Here is a 17,740-nt window from a genome sequence, read left to right as displayed (position 1 = left end):
CAAGTCCCCTAAGGGAACTAAAAAAATGAAAAAAAAATTATATATACTGGTATGTTACTTTCTAAAAATATAAAAAATATATATTAAATTAAAAAAGTTCAAATCACTCCCTTTTAGCCCACATTAAAAATGAAGAAATAAAAAAGGAAATAAAACATATGTGGCATTTCCACATGGGTAAAAGTCTCATCTATGAAAATATAAAGCTAATTATTCCGTATGATAAATGCCACAAAGAGAAAAAAACTTGAACCGTCAGAATGGTGGTTTTACCGTCACCACTTCTCACTAAAAAAAATCCAATTCAAAGCAATCAAAACTTTATTATCCCAAACCGGTATTAATAAAAATGATAGCTTAGGATGCAAAAAAAAAAACAAGCCCTCACACAGCATCATAGATGGAAAAATTAAAATGTTGCAGGTCTCGGAAAATGGCAACACAAACGCATTTTTTATTTTTTTATTTTTTTCAAACTTCATTTCTTTTTTCACCATTTAAATAAAAATAAAACTATGCACATTTGGAATTATTGTAATCACACTGACCTGGTGAATCATGCTGCCAGGTCATTTTACATCCCAGTGCCAGTATTAAAAAAAAAAAAAATTGCGGTCATTTTTACAATTTTTGAATTCAAAACTACAAAACATCCTGGAAAAACAAGCTCTCATAACAGCTATGCCGACAGAAAAATAAAAAAGTCATGGTTCTTGGAAAAAGGTGAGAAAAAAAATGAAAGTGCAAAAACTAAAAACTGACCCGTCTTTGAGGGGTTAAAGGGAGCCTGCCATTTAAAAAAGGTATTTACCTGCAGCAATAGTGCCAATCTGCAGGCAATAGGGCAGTTATCAGTCACATGCTCCACTGTATTCACTCCCCCAAACCACTGACTGACATCCTGCTCTACACACGCTGCAGTACAGGCTGTCATACTAACAGTAGGGGGAGTGATTGCAGCAACTAAAATGGGTATAAGGTGGTAAAAACACCGAACAGTTAACTTAATAAGAATCTTTTAGCAAAAAAAATGGCATTTCTGACCAGACAGAGTTGTAATCTGCAAATAAATAATCTTTTAAGCATGTTCGGCTGTCTAACTGGCATAGAGGCTACATGGAGAAAATTAAGTTATATTCTCCCTGCAGCCGCTCGCTTTCAGTCATCAGGGAGACATTGGGGTCTGTAGTGCTATAATCACTCCCCCCTTCTCCTTTACTCACAGTTTTCTCTGCAGCGTGTATGTAGAGCAGGGTGTCAATCAATGTATCGGGGAGTGATTTTGGCATGCTTTCTGTGTGCTGGACGCTGACTGGTAACGTCCCATTGGTACAGCAAAATGACTAAGTGAGCGGCTGCAGTAAGAATAAATTAATTTTCTCCCTGTAGCTGCTCTTCCAGAAACCAGCTTAAAATGTTATTTACCTGCATTGTACTACTATGTCTGCAGGTAAATATTTTATTTCCTGATAGGTCACCTTTAGTGATGAGTGAGTATACTCGTTGCTCGGGTTTTCCTGAGCACGCTCGGGTGGTCTCTGAGTATTTTTTAGCGTTCGAAGATTTAGTTTTCATCACCGCAGTTGAATGATTTACAGTTACTACCCAGCCTGAGTACATGTGGGGGTTGCCTGGTTGCTAGGGAATCCCCACATGTAATCAAGCTGTGTAATAGCTGTAAATTATTCAGCTGCCGGGATGAAAACTAAATCTCTGAGCAGTCATAAATACTCGGAGACCACCCGAGCGTCCTCGGGAAAAGCCGAGCAACGAGCACACTCGCTCATCACTAGTCACCTGAGCAGATGTTATTTTAGGTAGTAGAAACATTTTTCAGCATACCAGACGGAATAAGTAAATGACCTGGAAGCAGAGAAAATGGCTTTGGACATTCAGGTTGTAACTAAAACATACAGTTGGGTCATGTTCTTCCCAGTTTATTAGAAACCTAGGCAGATGCAATGGTAAGTTTGTAGAATTTAGGGTCCCATCCAAGTGGGGTCACCTTGTTGCAGAGTGGGATTACATAATTCTGATCAAAAAACTAAGAACATCATACTTTTCGTAGCTATGTTGGAATTTATGTATCCAATAGTTGCATAGTGCTGTTGCGTACTGTTTGTAGATAAGATGTATGCCCAGAATTTCTCATATTTGCTGTACGACATTTCAAATTATGTGACATTTTCAAGTTGCTCCTTAACAACATAAACTGTGAAATAGAGGCCATCTGTGAAATTTATTGTACACAGTACAGTCTTGGGTTAATTACTACAATTAATAATATGACTGTATTAATATAAATCTTTTACTAGTCTTGTTTATGCACTCATGGTTTTGTGCAAAAGCATAATATCCTCTGGTAGTTCTAGGTAAGGACAGCTTGTCCTCTTGTGGTTCTAGGTAAGGATAGCTTGTCCTCTGCTGGTTCTAGGTAAGGAAAGCTTGTCCTCTGGTGGTTGTAGGTAAGGACAGTTGTCCTCTGGTGGTTCTAGGAAAGGACAGCTTGTCCTCTGGTGGCTCTAGGTAAGGACAGCTTGCCCTCTGGTGGTTCTAGGAAAGGACATATAGCTTATCCTCTGGTGGATCTAGGTAAGGACAGCTTGTCCTCTGGGAGCTCTAGGTAAGGACAGCTTATCCTCATCCTTTTGTGGTTCTAAGCAAGGATAGCTTGTCCTCTGCTGGTTCTATGTAAGGATAGCTTGACCTCTGGTAATTCTAGGTGAGGACAGCTGGTCATCTTGTGGTTCTAAGTAAAGACAGCATTTCCTCTGGTGGTTCTAGGTAAGGACAGCTTGTCCTCTGGTGGTTGTAGGTAAGGACAGCTTGTCCTCTGGTGGTTCTAGGTAAGGCCATCTTGTCCTCTGGTGGCTCTACATAAGGACAGCTTGTCGTCTGCTGGTTCTAGGTAAGGACAGCTTGTCCTCACTGGTTTTAGGTAAGGACAGCTTGTCCTCTCATGGTTCTAGGTAAGGACAGCTTGTCTTCTGCTGTCATGGCCATGATTGTGCCCCTGGTGGCTCTTTGTAAAAGTTGTAACCTCCCTGGGGGCAATTCTATACAGGGGTCGGAAGGTCACTGATGATCCTAGTTAAATGAGGTACTCTATGGTACTCAGCAAAATAGTGAAATATTATGTAAGAGAAAAGAATATGTATTATCAAAATACACAGTTCACTAATATTAAATAATGAATATTATAAAGAACATGATCAATCACTTTATTTCAGTCATTGTATGAAATAATTTATACCTCTTAGACCCGTGGAGCACCTTGTCACAACGCAGAAGAGAGGTGACATGCCTGACGAGACAGAAGAGGCATACCAAAGATACACAAACAGGCAATAGTATTAAAATATGTCAGGAATGTCTTTGTAAGATTTTATAACTCAAGGTACTTAGCCTCTCAGATTAAAAACAAGACACAGGGGGCGGAAGGAGACTGGCAATCTGAATGAGTGTGGGTTTTTGGTGAATTGGGAAGATTTATGTAGTAATTAAAGCATTGCGGTATGTATAGAAGGCGAAGTCAGAGGAACACGAACCCCCGCTGGCAGGTGCACAAAGCGTATCCCTTGTTAACAAAACAAGAACAAATATGTAATCCCTAAAACTACAAGTAAAACAAATTAGCCCACCTTTAGACTTAAAGGCAGGTTTAGTCATTAAATAAGAACAAAACTGCATCAACTAGAATTCCCCAATGTATATGTCCATCCAATAACATACATTATGCAATTGTTATTCGAGTAGTCCCCCAATGTCATACTAGTATCACAAAAGGTGTCCATAGAATGAAAGCTGGTGGTTTTTTGTGTACCTTACATATAAAATACTTTTACTGTAGCTTCTGTTGTGTAGGCAGGACAACTAATAAAGGTGTTACTGTGACAGCTTAAGGCCAAGCGCCTCCATCTCAGTACTGTGCCAGTGGACAATAATTTGCCATATTAGTTCTTGTACCCTGGAGATAATGCTTGTGGGAAAATACCTAAATATAATAGCAAGTGAAGAACGCCACAATTTGTATCTGTCAGACTAATTCAGAGCCTAACACAAAATAAACTGTTTGCTTTTTAATAAAAGCCCACAGAAGTCTAGAGATATAGCGCTGATATGGTTCTGCCAAAACAGGTTGATTGTTAAAGGGGTTATTTTTTTGCAAAGGGTTGCAGCAGCAGAAAATAACAAACTTTACGGTACTCACCCTCCCCAGGTCCAGCACTGTTTCTCTGCCGCTCCCCCATTTTTGTAGACAAGATGCAGCTGTGGCATTGTGATTACAGCATTTCACTGCTACAGCCAATTACTGGGCTCAGTGGTCATGCCGATGGGAGGGCTATTCAGTCTAGTGATTGGCTGCAGCAGTTACATAAGATGTAATCATGAATCCATCGCTGTGGCCTGTCTACAAAGATGGGGACAATAGTACAAAGACTTGGACAGGGTAAGGCTGACAATAGTGAGTTTGTGGTTTTCTCCAACTGCAATCCTTCAACACACATATACTTGTATGTATATATATATACATATATACAGTACAGACCAAAAGTTTGGACACACCTTCTCATTTAACCCCTTACTGACCTCGGACGGGATAGTACGTCCAAGGTCAGCTCCCCTGCTTTGATGCAGGGCTCCGCGGTCAGCCCGCATCAAAGCCGGGACATGTCAGCTGTTTTGAACAGCTGACATGTGCTCGCAGTAGCGGCGGGTGAAATCGCGATTCACCCGCCGCTATTAACTAGTTAAATGCCGCTGTCAAACGCAGACAGCGGCATTCACCTACCGCATCCGGCCGGGCGGCCGGATATGAGCGCATCGCCGACCCCCGTCACATGATCGGGGTCGGCGATGCTTCTCCATTGTAACCATAGAGGTCCTTGAGACCTCTATGGTTACTGATCGCCGGTGGTTGGCGCTCACAGCACACCTGATTTTCTGCTACATAGCAGCGAACATAAGATCGCTGCTATGTCGCAGAGGCGATCGGGTTGTGCCTGCTTCTAGCCTCCCATGGAGGCTATTGAAGCATGGCAAAAGTAAAAAAAAAAAAGTTAAAAAAAATGTGAAAAAAATAAAAAAAATATCAAAGTTTAAATCACCCCCCTTTCGCCCCAATCAAAATAAATCAATTAAAAAAAAATCAAACCTACACATATTTGGTATCGCCACGTTCAGAATTGCCCGATCTATCAATAAAAAAAAGCATTAACATGATCGCTAAACGGCGTAACGAGAAAAAAATCGAAACGCCAGAATTACGTTTTTTTTTGTCGCCGCAACACTGCATTAAAATGCAATAACGGGCGATCAAAAGAACGTATCTGCACCGAATTGGAATCATTAAAAACGCCAGCTCGGCACGCAAAAAATAAGCCTTCAGCCGACCCCAGATCATGAAAAATGGAGACGCTACGAGTATCGGAAAATGGCGCAATTTTTTTTTTTTTTTTTTAGCAAAGTTTGGATTTTTTTTTCACCACTAAGGTAAAAAATAACCTACACATGTTAGGTGTCTATGAACTCGTAGTGACCTGGAAAATTATAATGGCAGGTCAATTTTAGCATTTAGTGAACCTAGCAAAAAGCCAAACAAAAAACAAGTGTGGGACTGCACTTTTTTTGCAATTTCACCGCACTTGGAATTTTTTTCCTGTTTTCTAGTACACGACATGGTAAAACCAATGATGTCGTTCAAAAGTACAACTCGTCCCGCAAAAAACAAGCCCTCACATGGCCAAATTGACGGAAAAAAAAAAGTTATGGCTCTGGGAAGGAGGGGAGCGAAAAACGAACACGGAAAAATGGAAAATCCCAAGGTCATGAAGGGGTTAAACATTTTTCTGTATTTTCAAGACTATGAAAATTGTACATTCACACTGAAGGCATCACAACTATGAAATAACACATGTGGAATTATATACCTAACAAAAAAGTGTGAAACAACTGAAATTATGTCTTATATTCTAGGTTCTTTAAAGTAGCCACCTTTTGCTTTGATGACTGCTTTGCACACTCTTGGCATTCTCTTGATGAGCTTCAAGAGGTAGTCACCGGGAATGGTCTTCCAACAATCTTGAAGGAGTTCCCAGAGATGCTTAGCTCTTGTTGGCCCTTTTGCCTTCACTCTGCGGTCCAGCTCACCCCAAACCATCTCGATTGGGTTCTGGTGACTGTGGAGGCCAGGTCATCTGGTGTAGCACCCCATCACTCTCCTTCTTGGCCAAATAGCCATTACATAGCCTGGAGGTGTGTTTGGGGTCATTGCCCTGTTGAAAAATAAATGATGGTCCAACTAAACGCAAACTGGATGGAATAGCATGCCGCTGCAAGATGCTGTGGTAGCCATGCTGGTTCAATATGCCTTCAATTTTCAATAAATCCCCAACAGTGTCACCAGCAAAGCACCCCCACACCATCAAACCACCTCCTCCATGCTTCACAGTGGGAACCAGGCATGTAGAGTCCATCCGTTCACCTTTTCTGCGTCGCACAAAGACACGGTGGTTGGAACCAAAGATCTCAAATTTGGACTCATCAGACCAAAGCACAGATTTCCACTGGTCTAATGTCCATTCCTTGTGTTCTTTAGCCCAAACAAGTCTCTTCTGCTTGTTGCCTGTCCTTAGCAGTGGTTTTCTAGCAGCTATTTTACCATGAAGGCCTGCTGCTCAAAGTCTTCTCTTAACAGTTGTTGTAGAGATGTGTCTGCTGCTAGAACTCTGTGTGGCATTGACCTGGTCTCTAATCTGAGCTGCAGTTAACCTGCGAGTTCTGAGGCTGGTGACTCGGATAAACTTATCCTCAGAAGCAGAGGTGACTCTTGGTCATCCTTTCCTGGGGTGGTCCTGATGTGAGCCAGTTTCTTTGTAGCGCTTGATGGTTTTTGCAACTGCACTTGGGGACACTTTCAAAGTTTTCCCAATTTTTGGGACTGACTGACCTTCACTTCTTAAAGTAATGATGGCCACTTGTTTTTCTTTACTTAGCTGCTTTTTTCTTGCCATAATACAAATTCTAACAGTCTATTCAGTAGGACTATCAGTTGTGTATCCACCCGACTTCTGCACAACACAACTGATGGCCCCAACCCCATTTATAAGGCAAGAAATCCCACTTATTAAACCTGACAGGGCACACCTGTGAAGTGAAAACCATTCCCGGTGACTACCTCTTGAAGCTCATCAAGAGAATGCCAAGAGTGTTCAAAGCAGTCATCAAAGCAAAAGGTGGCTACTTTGAAGGACCTAGAATATAAGACATATTTTCAGTTGTTTCACTTTTTTTGTTAAGTATCAAATTCCACATGTGTTAATTCATAGTTTTGATGCCTTCAGTGTGAATGTACAATTTTCATAGTCATGATAATACAGAAAAATCTTTAACCCCTTAATCCCATTGGACGTACTATCCCGTCAAGGTAACCTGGGACTTAATTCCCAGTGACGGGATAGTACGTCCAGTGCGATCAGCCGCGCTCAAGGGGGAAACGCGGCCAATCGCGGCAGGGTGTCAGCTGACTATGTGCCAGGAGCAGTCACGGACCGCCCCTGACACATTAACCCCCGGCACACTGCGATCAAACATGATCGCAGTGTTCCGGCGGTATAGGGAAGCATCGCGCAGGGAGGGGGCTCCCTGCGTGCTTCCCTGAGAGGGTCTCTTACCTCCTGCTCCCTGCAGGCCCGGATCCAAAATGGCCTCAGGGCTGCATCCGGGTCCTGCAGGGAGGTGGCTTACCAGCGCCTGCTCAGAGCAGGCGTCGGGAAGCCTCCCTGCTATACCTATGTGATCGCTGATCTGACACAGTGCACAGCAAAGTGTCAGATCAGTGATCTGTCAATATAATGTGATGTCCCCCCCTGGGGCAAAGTAAAAAAGTAAAAAAATTTTTTTACATGTGTACAAAAAAAAAAAAAAATCCTAAATAAAAAAAAAGAAATACGGTATATATATATTGTTCCAATAAATACATTCCATTATCTAAATAATAAAAAAAACAATAAAAGTACACATATTTAGTATCGCCGCGTCTGTAATGACCCGACCTATAAAACTGTCCCACTAATTAACCCCTTCAGTGAACACCGTAAAAAAAAATAAAAAAAAGAGGCAAAAAAGAACCCTTTATTATCATACCGTCAAACAAAAAGTGGAATAGCACACGATCAAAATGACCGATATAAATAACCATGGTACCACTGAAAACGTCATCTTGTCCCGCAAAAAACGAGCCACCATACAGCATCATCAGTGAAAAAATAAAAAAGTTATAGTCCTCAGAATAAAGCGATGCCAAAATAATTATTTTTTCTATAAAATAGTTTTTACCGTATAAAAGCGCCAAAACATAAAAAAAATCTAATTGAGGTATCGCTGTAATCGTACTGACCCGAAGAATAAAACTGCTATATCCATTTTACCAAACGCGGAACGGTATAAACGCCCCCCCCTCAAACAAAAATCCTGAATAGCTGTTTTTTGGTCATACTGCCTCACAAAAATTGGAATAAAAAGCGATCAAAAAATGTCACGTGCCCGAAAATGTTACCAATAAAAACGTCAACTCGTCCCGCAAAAAACAAGATCTCACATGACTCTGTGGACCAAAATATGGAAAAAATATAGCTCTCAAAATGTGGTAACGCAAAACAATATCTTTTGCAATAAAAAGCGTCTTTTAGTGTGTGACAGCTGCCAATCATAAAAATCCACTAAAAAACCCGCTATAAAAGTAAATCAAATCTCCCCTTCATCACCCCCTTAGTTAGGGAAAAATAAAAAAAATTTAAAAAATGTATTTATTTCCATTTTGCCAGGGTTAAGGCTAGGGTTTGGATTACATTTACGGTTGGGATTAGGGTTAGGGGTGTGTTGGAGTTAGGGGTGTGGTTAGGGGTGTGGTTGGGATGAGGGGTGTGTTTGGGTTAGGGTTTCAGTTAGAATTGGGGGTTTCCACTGTTTAGGCACATCAGGGGCTCTCCAAACACGACATGGCATCCGATCTCAATTCCAGCCAATTCTGAGTTGAAAAAGTAAAACAGCGCTCCTTCCCTTCCGAGCTCTCCCGTGCGCCCAAACAGGGGTTTACCCCAACATATGGGGTATCAGCGTACTCAGGACAAATTGGACAACAACTTCTTGGGTCCAATTTTTCTTGTTACCCTTGGGAAAAAAAAAATTTGGAGGGCTATAAAAACATTTTTGTGGGACAAAAATTATTTGTTATTTTCACGGCTCTGCGTTATAAACTGTAGTGAAATACTTGGGGGTTCAAAGTTCTCACAACAAATCTAGATAAGTTCCTTGGGGTCTAGGTTCCAATATGGGGTCACTTGTGGGGGGTTTCTACTGTTTAGGTACATCAGAGGCTCTGCAAATGCAACGTGACGCCTGCAGACCAATCCATCTAAGTCTGCATTCCAAATGGCGCTCCTTCCCTTCCGAGCTCTGCCATGCGCCCAAATGGTGGTTCCCCCCCTCATATGGGATATCAGCGTACTCAGGACAAATTGGACAACAACTTTTGGGGATTAATTTGTCCTGTTACCCTTGGGAAAATACAAAACTGGGTGTTAAAGTTAATTTTTGTGGAAAAAAATGATTTTTTATTTTCACGGCTCTGCGTTATTAACTGTAGTGAAACATTTGGGGGTTCAAAGCTCTCACAACACATCTAGATAAGATCCTTAGGGGGTCTACTTTTCAAAATGGTGTCACATGTGGGGGGTCTCAATGTTTAGGCACATCAGGGGCTCTCCAAATGCAGCATGGCGTCCCACCTTAATTCCAGCTAATTTTGCATTGAAAAGTCAAACGGTGCTCCTTCCCTTCTGAGCTCTGCCATGCACCCAAACGGTGGATTACCCCACATATCAGGTATCAGGGTACTCAGGACACATTGTACAACAACATTTGGCGTCCATTTTCTCCTGTTACTCTTTGTAAAATAAAACAAATTGGAGCTGAAGTAAATTTTTTGTAAAAAAAATAAAATGTTCATTTTTTTTAAACATTCCAAAAATTCCTGTGAAGCATCAGAAAGGTTAATAAACTTCTTGAATGTGGTTTTGAGCACCTTGAGGGGTGCAGTTTTTAGAATGGTGTCACACTTGGTTATTTTCTATCATATAGACCCCTCAAAATGACTTCAAATGTGATGTGGTCCTCAAAAAAAAATGGTGTTGTAAAAATGAGAAATTGCTGGTCAAATTTTAACCCTTATAACTCCCTAACAAAAAAAAAGTTGTTTCCAAAATTGTGCTGATGTAAAGTAGGCATGTGGGAAATGTTACTTATTAAGTATTTTGTGTGACATATCTCTGTGATTTAAGGGCATAAAAATTCAAAGTTGGAAAATTGCGAAATTTTCAAAATTTTCGCCGAATTTCCTTTTTTTTCACAAATAAACGCAGGTAATATCAAAGAAATTTTACCACTATCATGAAGTACAATAAGACTCGAGAAAACATTGTCAGAATCACCGGGATCCGTTGAAGCATTCCAGAAGTATAACCTCATAAAGGGACAGTGGTCAGAATTGTAAAAATTGGCCCGGTTATTAACGTGCAAACCACCCTCGGGGCTTAAGGGGTTAAATGAGAAAGTGTGTCCAAACTTTTGGTCTGTACTGTATATATATATATATATATATATACACACATACATACATACATACACTTACATACATGTATATTAGACCAACCGTTTAAAATTCTAATTACTATACAGTATATGGGTAATATTTATCTTGCAATAATAATGCAACACATGCAGGGATTGCCAAAAAACAGGCAATCTCTGCATGTGTTGAGGCTGCGTAAGAGCCAAATCATGTAGCCGCAGGGACTTGAACATAATATACGAGTACGCCCAGATGCTCGGATAACACCCGAACATGATCAGATAAGACGTTATCCAAGCACGTTCCCTCATCACTACTGCTTAGTGCTGCATTCGGCTGTTATTGGATGCAAGCCTCATAGAAAATGAATGAAGAAATGGTCAGGCATTCCCCAATCTGCTGATGTGGGACTCTGATCAGCCAGTTAGCACCTAGCTGATAATGTGTTTTCATTTGATCCCTTTAAATTCTCATGAATGACAATGTGGTGGTTCCAATAGTCAGATCAGTATTTGTAACAATTAATCTCATTTGTTCTTGATTTTCACAAGTAAAACAGGTCGAACTAGTAATGGAGGTGCAGCGCCCCAGAGTCCTGGTTCGTTGCAGTAATGTTGTTCTTCCACCAGGGGGAGTGATGTTACGTCTGAAGGCAATGAAGGAGATCTGCTGTCCAGGTATCACAGCCACACACACTTCACACGCCAGTCCAGGAGGAGCTAAGGGTTCTATCTATTAGGCCACTCCTCACATATGGTAAAACTGGAGGGTTGGTTAGGAAGTTAGTCAGTTCAGTGGAGGAGAGGAGAGTTCCTGGCTGGGGACCGACAAGGAAAGGTCTCCCGGTCGAGCTGGCTGGGGTGATCCCTGGTCAGATCCAGACTGAAGTCTGAGGAGAAAGGAAAGAAGGATACGGAGCTGCGCCTGCAACCCATGTGGCAGCATCCTAAGAAAGGACACAAAAGGAATTGTGCTGTAGTGAGTGAGAAAAAAAGTAATGGCAACAGGAGTGAAACATCAGTGGGAGACCAGCTAGAAGCAGGCTGCCTCCATCTGAAGCGCAGATCCGGTGGCCAGAATACCGATGGAGTAAAGAGGTCTATGCCGTTACTTCAGAGACTGGCAGGGCAGTTGATTCCAAGTTGGCTGTCCAACCTTTATACCTAAGAAGACACAGTGGCAACTTGTGGGGGTCGGGGCGTTTCTTGGGTCCCTATAAATAAGCCTCAGGCCATCAGTCATACGGGTTTTGTCCTATCCATACCATCTGGAGGACAGAGAGAGAGAAGTAACAACAGTGAGGACCTTATGGTAGTTTATGCAAGTAAGGACCTACTACGTTACTGTGCGCAAGGGGAAGGCTATTGAATTCCTCCTGGATAAGGGGACTCTGGATTTGCCTTCAGACCGGCTGGACTCTGCCTACCCTGTGGTCCCTACTCTGGACTGTGGATGCTGAAGCCTTCAGTAAAAGGTAAAGAGACTGCAACCCTGTGTCCTCGTTATTCACTGCGCCTTGCACCATCCACCACCCACACTCTGGGAAGCCCTGGGGACATACTCCACCTGTGGGAAGGTATACCATCTAGCTGCCATAACATCACCCCAGCGGACCCCTAAGCAGCGTCGGTCACCCTGACCGAATACCACAGGTGGCGTCACGAACATTACCCCTTTAAAGACCTTTCCCCCATTTCATTCAACGGACCTCCCGAGGGCCACGGACCGGGTCAGCCACCGTGACATCCCCACCAACAACAGAAGAAGGGCTCGGAGCCGAGTACCCCACGGCCCTACGGGGGCATTCCAGAGGTATTCTGTATTTTGGGTGGAGATATACTTTTATACATGTCACTAGTAATATCTGTCCAATCTCCAACTACTCTCACATCACAGCATGGACCATAACAGCTCACAGCGATGCAATCAGTGGGTGGGAGCCACCAAGCAGCGGCTACTAGCCAGCGTCAGCTTCATTTAGTGCATATGGGGTTATATCATGGTAATTACAAGGGTCTTTGTGTTAGCCTGATGCTGTAATGTAGGCAGCTTTCCAGCTTCCACACCTTGTACACAGGTAGAGCTGTTACTTGCTGAATACACAACTTCATTGGCTCATCATATAGAGAGAATACAGAAGGATATAGACAGATACATAATTATTGATCCTTTCCTAGAAAAGATAACAGCAGTAACATTTCTAAAATCATTTATGATTAATTCAAGCAACATCTCACTTCAAAATATATTAAATGGTTATTCCGAGAATCAAAAGTTATTCATAAGACAGGGATAACTTACTGTGACCCCCAACAATCTCAAAGAAACACAACCTGGAATTCAGGTTCTGCAGAGCCCAGACGGAACGGAAGGGTGCATGCTCAACCCCTGCTCTGTTCATCATCCATGGGAATGCTGAAGACGGCCGAATACAGAACGTGGCTACTAACGCTTTAAATGCACAATAGGATAGAAGAAAAGGTAAGAAATCCAAGTGTTTTCATTAATTATTCAGAGATCTATCTCACCTTGTGTATATTTGGCTTAATGCAGCGCACAAAGAAAGGATTAGATGTGCTCAGTTTTGCCATCAAGGAATGCAGGGAATCCTAAAATAAAGAATAGCTTTTATAATTATTCCCAGACTAAACATAAGCTTCACCACATCTTAAGCTTAGGCACTCAGGTCTAGAAGGGGCTTCCTAGCAGTGCCCTCTGGTGGGACAAGGAGTTCTATACACACCTTAAACTGCAGGCTGACAGTAGGTTTCCGGTGCTTACTTCCACACTTTAGAGTGTCCTGGTTATTTCGGCTTGAAACATGTTCAAACAGGTCATATATGAAGTCAAGTCTAGGTAAAAACAAAAAATCAAGAAAACAGTAGCTTCACACCAATAAGAACTCATAATTAATACACAAATGAATAGACTTCTGAACAGTTTTCAGGCAATTTTCATAGTACATAATCCTGCAGCTTATCTTATTGCTGAGATAATTGAGCACTATAGGTCATGCTTTGCTAATACAGTAGACGTCTGTTAGTTTGGCGCCCGATCATTCAGAAGCTTCAAAGTATAAAAGCAGAAGTTATGGCAGTTTGCTGGTCTAAAGTGTTCCAAGTGTTTGTTAAGACAATTCCAAGAAGGAAATACATTAATAATGATCTTAAAGACAGTCGACAGTCTCCTCAGGAGTGTATGTTCCAGAAAATGCACCTTAAGGACAGAACATGGAATGCTTAGAGAAATTGCAAAATACCCATGAGCTACAGCTGAGACTCTAAAGGCCTCGGTATATTAAATGATCAAGTGTATGACAGTACAAATATAAAATAACTGAACAATTCTGGCTTTTTTTGAAGGATCTGGAGGTGAAAACCTTTTCTATCTAAAAAGAACATGACAACATCCCTAAAGTTTGCAAAATTGCATCTGAAGAAACCACAAGACTTCTGGAACAATGTTCTTTGGACAAATAAGACCAAAGTGAAGATGTTTGGCCATGATGCCCTGCAGTAAATTTGATAAAAACCATCAGCACATACACCTAATACCATTGGTCATGCTGGGGGAAGAGTAATGATTTGGGCTTGTTTTGCAGCCAAAAGACCAAAGCACCTTGCAGCCATTGAGTTGACTATGAACACCTCTGTACACCAAAGTATTCTAAAGTCAAATGTGAGGCCATATGTTCAAAAGCTTAAGCTTGACTAAAACTAGATCATGCTACAGGAAAATGATCCCAAGCACAATTGCAAATAAATATAAGAATATTTGGAAAATAGAAAGAATCAAGTGATTGCATTGAACCAAAGTCCACACCTTAATCCAATTGAAATGCTGTGCTGGAACTTTAAGAAAGTTGTGCATAAATGAATGCTCAAAACCTCATTCAACTTAAGTAACAGTTACGTGAAACCGATGAATTCAGGAGGTTGCACTTATTCTTTCTCAAAAATATATATACGTATAAGCATGGATCATGCCAATAATACTGGTACAATGTATATAAGAAGAGCAATGCCCCTTACCTGCTTTCACGTAAAAGGTTGAGAAGGTCATCTCTAAAAGTGTCCCTGTTCTTTTCCAAAGTACCTCTGACATCATACAAGACCTTTTAATTGGAACAGAGGACATCATTGTACAACTAGATAACCTTAGTAAAATATTAAATGAAAAGTGACTACATAATCTGATTGTAAATCACAAACAGTGACATGTAAAGTTTGGGCACCCCTGGTCAAAATTACTGTTATTGCGAACAGTTAAGCAAAGTTGAAGATGAAATGATGTCTGAAAGGCCTTAAGTTAAAGATGACAAATTCCCTATGTATTTTGGGCAAAAAAAATACATATTTTAATTTTTTACATTTTAATAATTACAAAAAGGAAAATGGGCAATGCAAAAGTTTGGGCATCCTGCATGGTTAGTACCTAGTAACACCTCATTTTGAAAGTATCACAGCTTGTAACCCTTTTTACAGCCAGCCAAGAGTTTTTCAATTCTTGTTTGAGGGATTTTCATCCGTTCTTCCTTGGAAAATTCTTCAAGTTCTGTGAGATATCGGGGTTGACTTGCATGCACTGCTATTTTGAAGTCTAGCCACAGATGTACAGATCAGGGGACTGTGAGGGCCATTGTAAATCATTCAGCTTGGACCTTTGAGGTAGTCTATTGTGGATTTTGATGTATGTTTTGCCATCCTCTTTTCTTCAAATATACAAAAAAGCAGCCGCACTCAAGAATTGATTTCAATGTAGAAAGTTTTCTTTGTTTTTATTCAAGTGCACAGGCACCACCAAATAATTTTAAAGAAAAGGCAAGTGATTGCGGACAAGGTTAACGTTTCGACCAGGCACGGTCTTTCTCAAAACCTCACTTAAATAAGAGGAGTGGTAAGGAAGAGAAGGTATGGGCAAAGAGTCCCCAAGGACAGTTCCGAGTAGAATTAGGAATCAGATGTCCGTGTCATTGGTGGTTTTGAGAAAGACCGTGCCTGGTCGAAACGTTAACCTTGTCCGCAATCACTTGCCTTTTCTTTAAAATTATTTGGTGGTGCCTGTGCACTTGAATGAAAACAAAGAAAACTTTCTACATTGAAATCAATTCTTGAGTGCGGCTGCTTTTTTGTATATTTGACGTTGGATGTCCAGCCAGCACCTCTCCCATTGAACTATACAGTGTGCCCATCATATTCTCTGGATCCTCTTTTCTTCTTCAGCTTTTTTTACATATGGTGTTATGTTTACATCAAGAATTTTGTTGAAATTTCATTGAATCCATTCTTCCCTCCACCCGTGAAATGTTCCCCATGCCATTGGCTGCAACACAATCCCAAAGCATGACTGATCCATCCCTATGATTAAAGGTTGAGGAAATGTTCTTTTCCTAAAATGTTGTGCCTTTTTTTCTCCACATATACCTTCAATCATTGGGACTTCTACTTTAACCTAAATCTCCAAGGGTGCCCAAACTTTTGCATTGGGCCCTTTTCCTTTTTACAATTTTCAAAATTAAAAAACAAAACAAAAACTATTACTATAAATAAATATATATAGCCTAACATACAAAGAAAATGTCTCATCTTTAACTTTAACCCTTTCAGAGATCATTTTCATCTTAAACTGACTTAACTGTTCACAATAACAGTAATTTTGACGAGAGGTGCCCAAACCTTACATGCCACTGTAGATATTGTCATCTTATGGTGTCAGAGCCTTGTATTCTACCATTACGGTCACTTATACATAACAAAGAAATGATAGTTACCTCTCCAGCATAGTGCTTTATACCAAAATTATGAACGGCAACTCTTGGCTTCACATAAAAGGAATTATTCTATTGAAAATAAAAATACACAACAAATTAATGCTAAAGAAACAGGAAACGTTTCAAAAAACGTATATATAACAGTTGCCTATAGGAAAATATAATGATGTAGTTATGTATTAATAGTGGCAGTAATAACAATAAAATCATTGGGAATCGTCATAATATATCTGTAAGAAGAATATTTTGTCTCTAGTGCCACCTATGGGTGGTTACCCTGTAAATCAATATCTGACTCGTTAACGAGATCTAATGAACATTTTATTCACAGGTTGCATACAGGGTTTATGGGAAGAGCTCAGCAGCTGAGAAGGATCAATATCGGGCAGAAGTTGGCTGCATTACGTACACAGCATCTGCCTGTAACAGCAGCAAACAGATCTATCTCTGATTGCTGCTGATTAACCATTTAAATGACAGTGTCTATTGCAAGGAGCTGCTGGATTACCATAGCAGCTGGGGTCCTACTAAAGGTCCCCATGGCTGCCATTTAAGTCCACCTTTGAAGCCCTGTCTCGGGCTGTGTCTCATAGAAGTCAATTACACTATATACTACAATACAGTAGTATTGCAGTAAAAGGTATGAGTTAATGATTGCAAGTTCAAATCCCTTAATAGTACAAAAAAACTGTAAAAATTAAACAACTAAAGTTGTAAAAATATTCTAAAAAATATAATAGTTTACATCAATCATAAACAAAATAAAAATAAACATATTTGGTATTGTCATGTCTGATCTATCAAAGCAAAAAATTATTTGAACCATAAGATACAAGTAGAAAAGAGATAAAAAAAACTGAGCATAATTGCTGTTTTTCGGTCGCTGCACTGCCCCCAATAAAGCAATAAAAATCGATAAAAAAAAGAAGCCAACCTGCCTGCCTGTACATGCCTTTGGGGGTGTTCATCTTACTGGCAGATTCAGAATAATAGTCAAAACAGAATTTTGGAGTAGCTGCCTGTACGTAGCACTAGGGAGCAAAATGTCTTTGTTCTAGAGAGGGTTCTAAGTAGTAACATTTCTCCTTGCCCAGCTCTGGCTTGTCAAGGTAAGGAGGCTTATTCGCCATGCAATGCTCCTCTGGGAAATTTAATATGCAAATTGCCTCTTCAGAGAGAAAGAGGTGGTGCTATAGAGTTCAAGTCCTCTTTCTCTCTGAAGAGGCAATTTTCCTATTTCTTCTAGAGAAGCCTTAAAATTAACCTGTCGGCAGGATTGTGCACAGTAACCTACAGACAGTGTCAGGTCGGTGCCGTTATACTGATTAGAATGATACCTT

The 17,740-nt window shown here is 40.7% G+C and overlaps 1 protein-coding gene across 1 annotated transcript in view; it reads right to left on the bottom strand.

Annotated features, from left to right (window-relative positions):
• The window catches only part of MYO10 (myosin X), a 251,495-nt gene that overhangs the window by 70,015 nt on the left and 163,740 nt on the right, over window positions 1-17,740 (bottom strand). Inside the window, exons 16-19 of the mRNA XM_069730591.1 lie at window positions 16,401-16,469; window positions 14,662-14,744; window positions 13,374-13,482; window positions 13,159-13,239 (exon numbers count right to left, since the gene is read on the bottom strand). Coding sequence (XP_069586692.1) covers window positions 13,159-13,239; window positions 13,374-13,482; window positions 14,662-14,744; window positions 16,401-16,469 — 342 coding nt within the window. The remainder of the gene's footprint in view (window positions 1-13,158; window positions 13,240-13,373; window positions 13,483-14,661; window positions 14,745-16,400; window positions 16,470-17,740) is intronic.

This window comes from Ranitomeya imitator, chromosome 6, assembly GCF_032444005.1.
Source record: "Ranitomeya imitator isolate aRanImi1 chromosome 6, aRanImi1.pri, whole genome shotgun sequence".
Taxonomy (NCBI): Eukaryota; Metazoa; Chordata; class Amphibia; order Anura; family Dendrobatidae; genus Ranitomeya; species Ranitomeya imitator.
The sequence above is the reverse complement of the archived record's forward strand: the minus strand, read 5'-3'. Positions and strand labels throughout refer to the sequence as shown.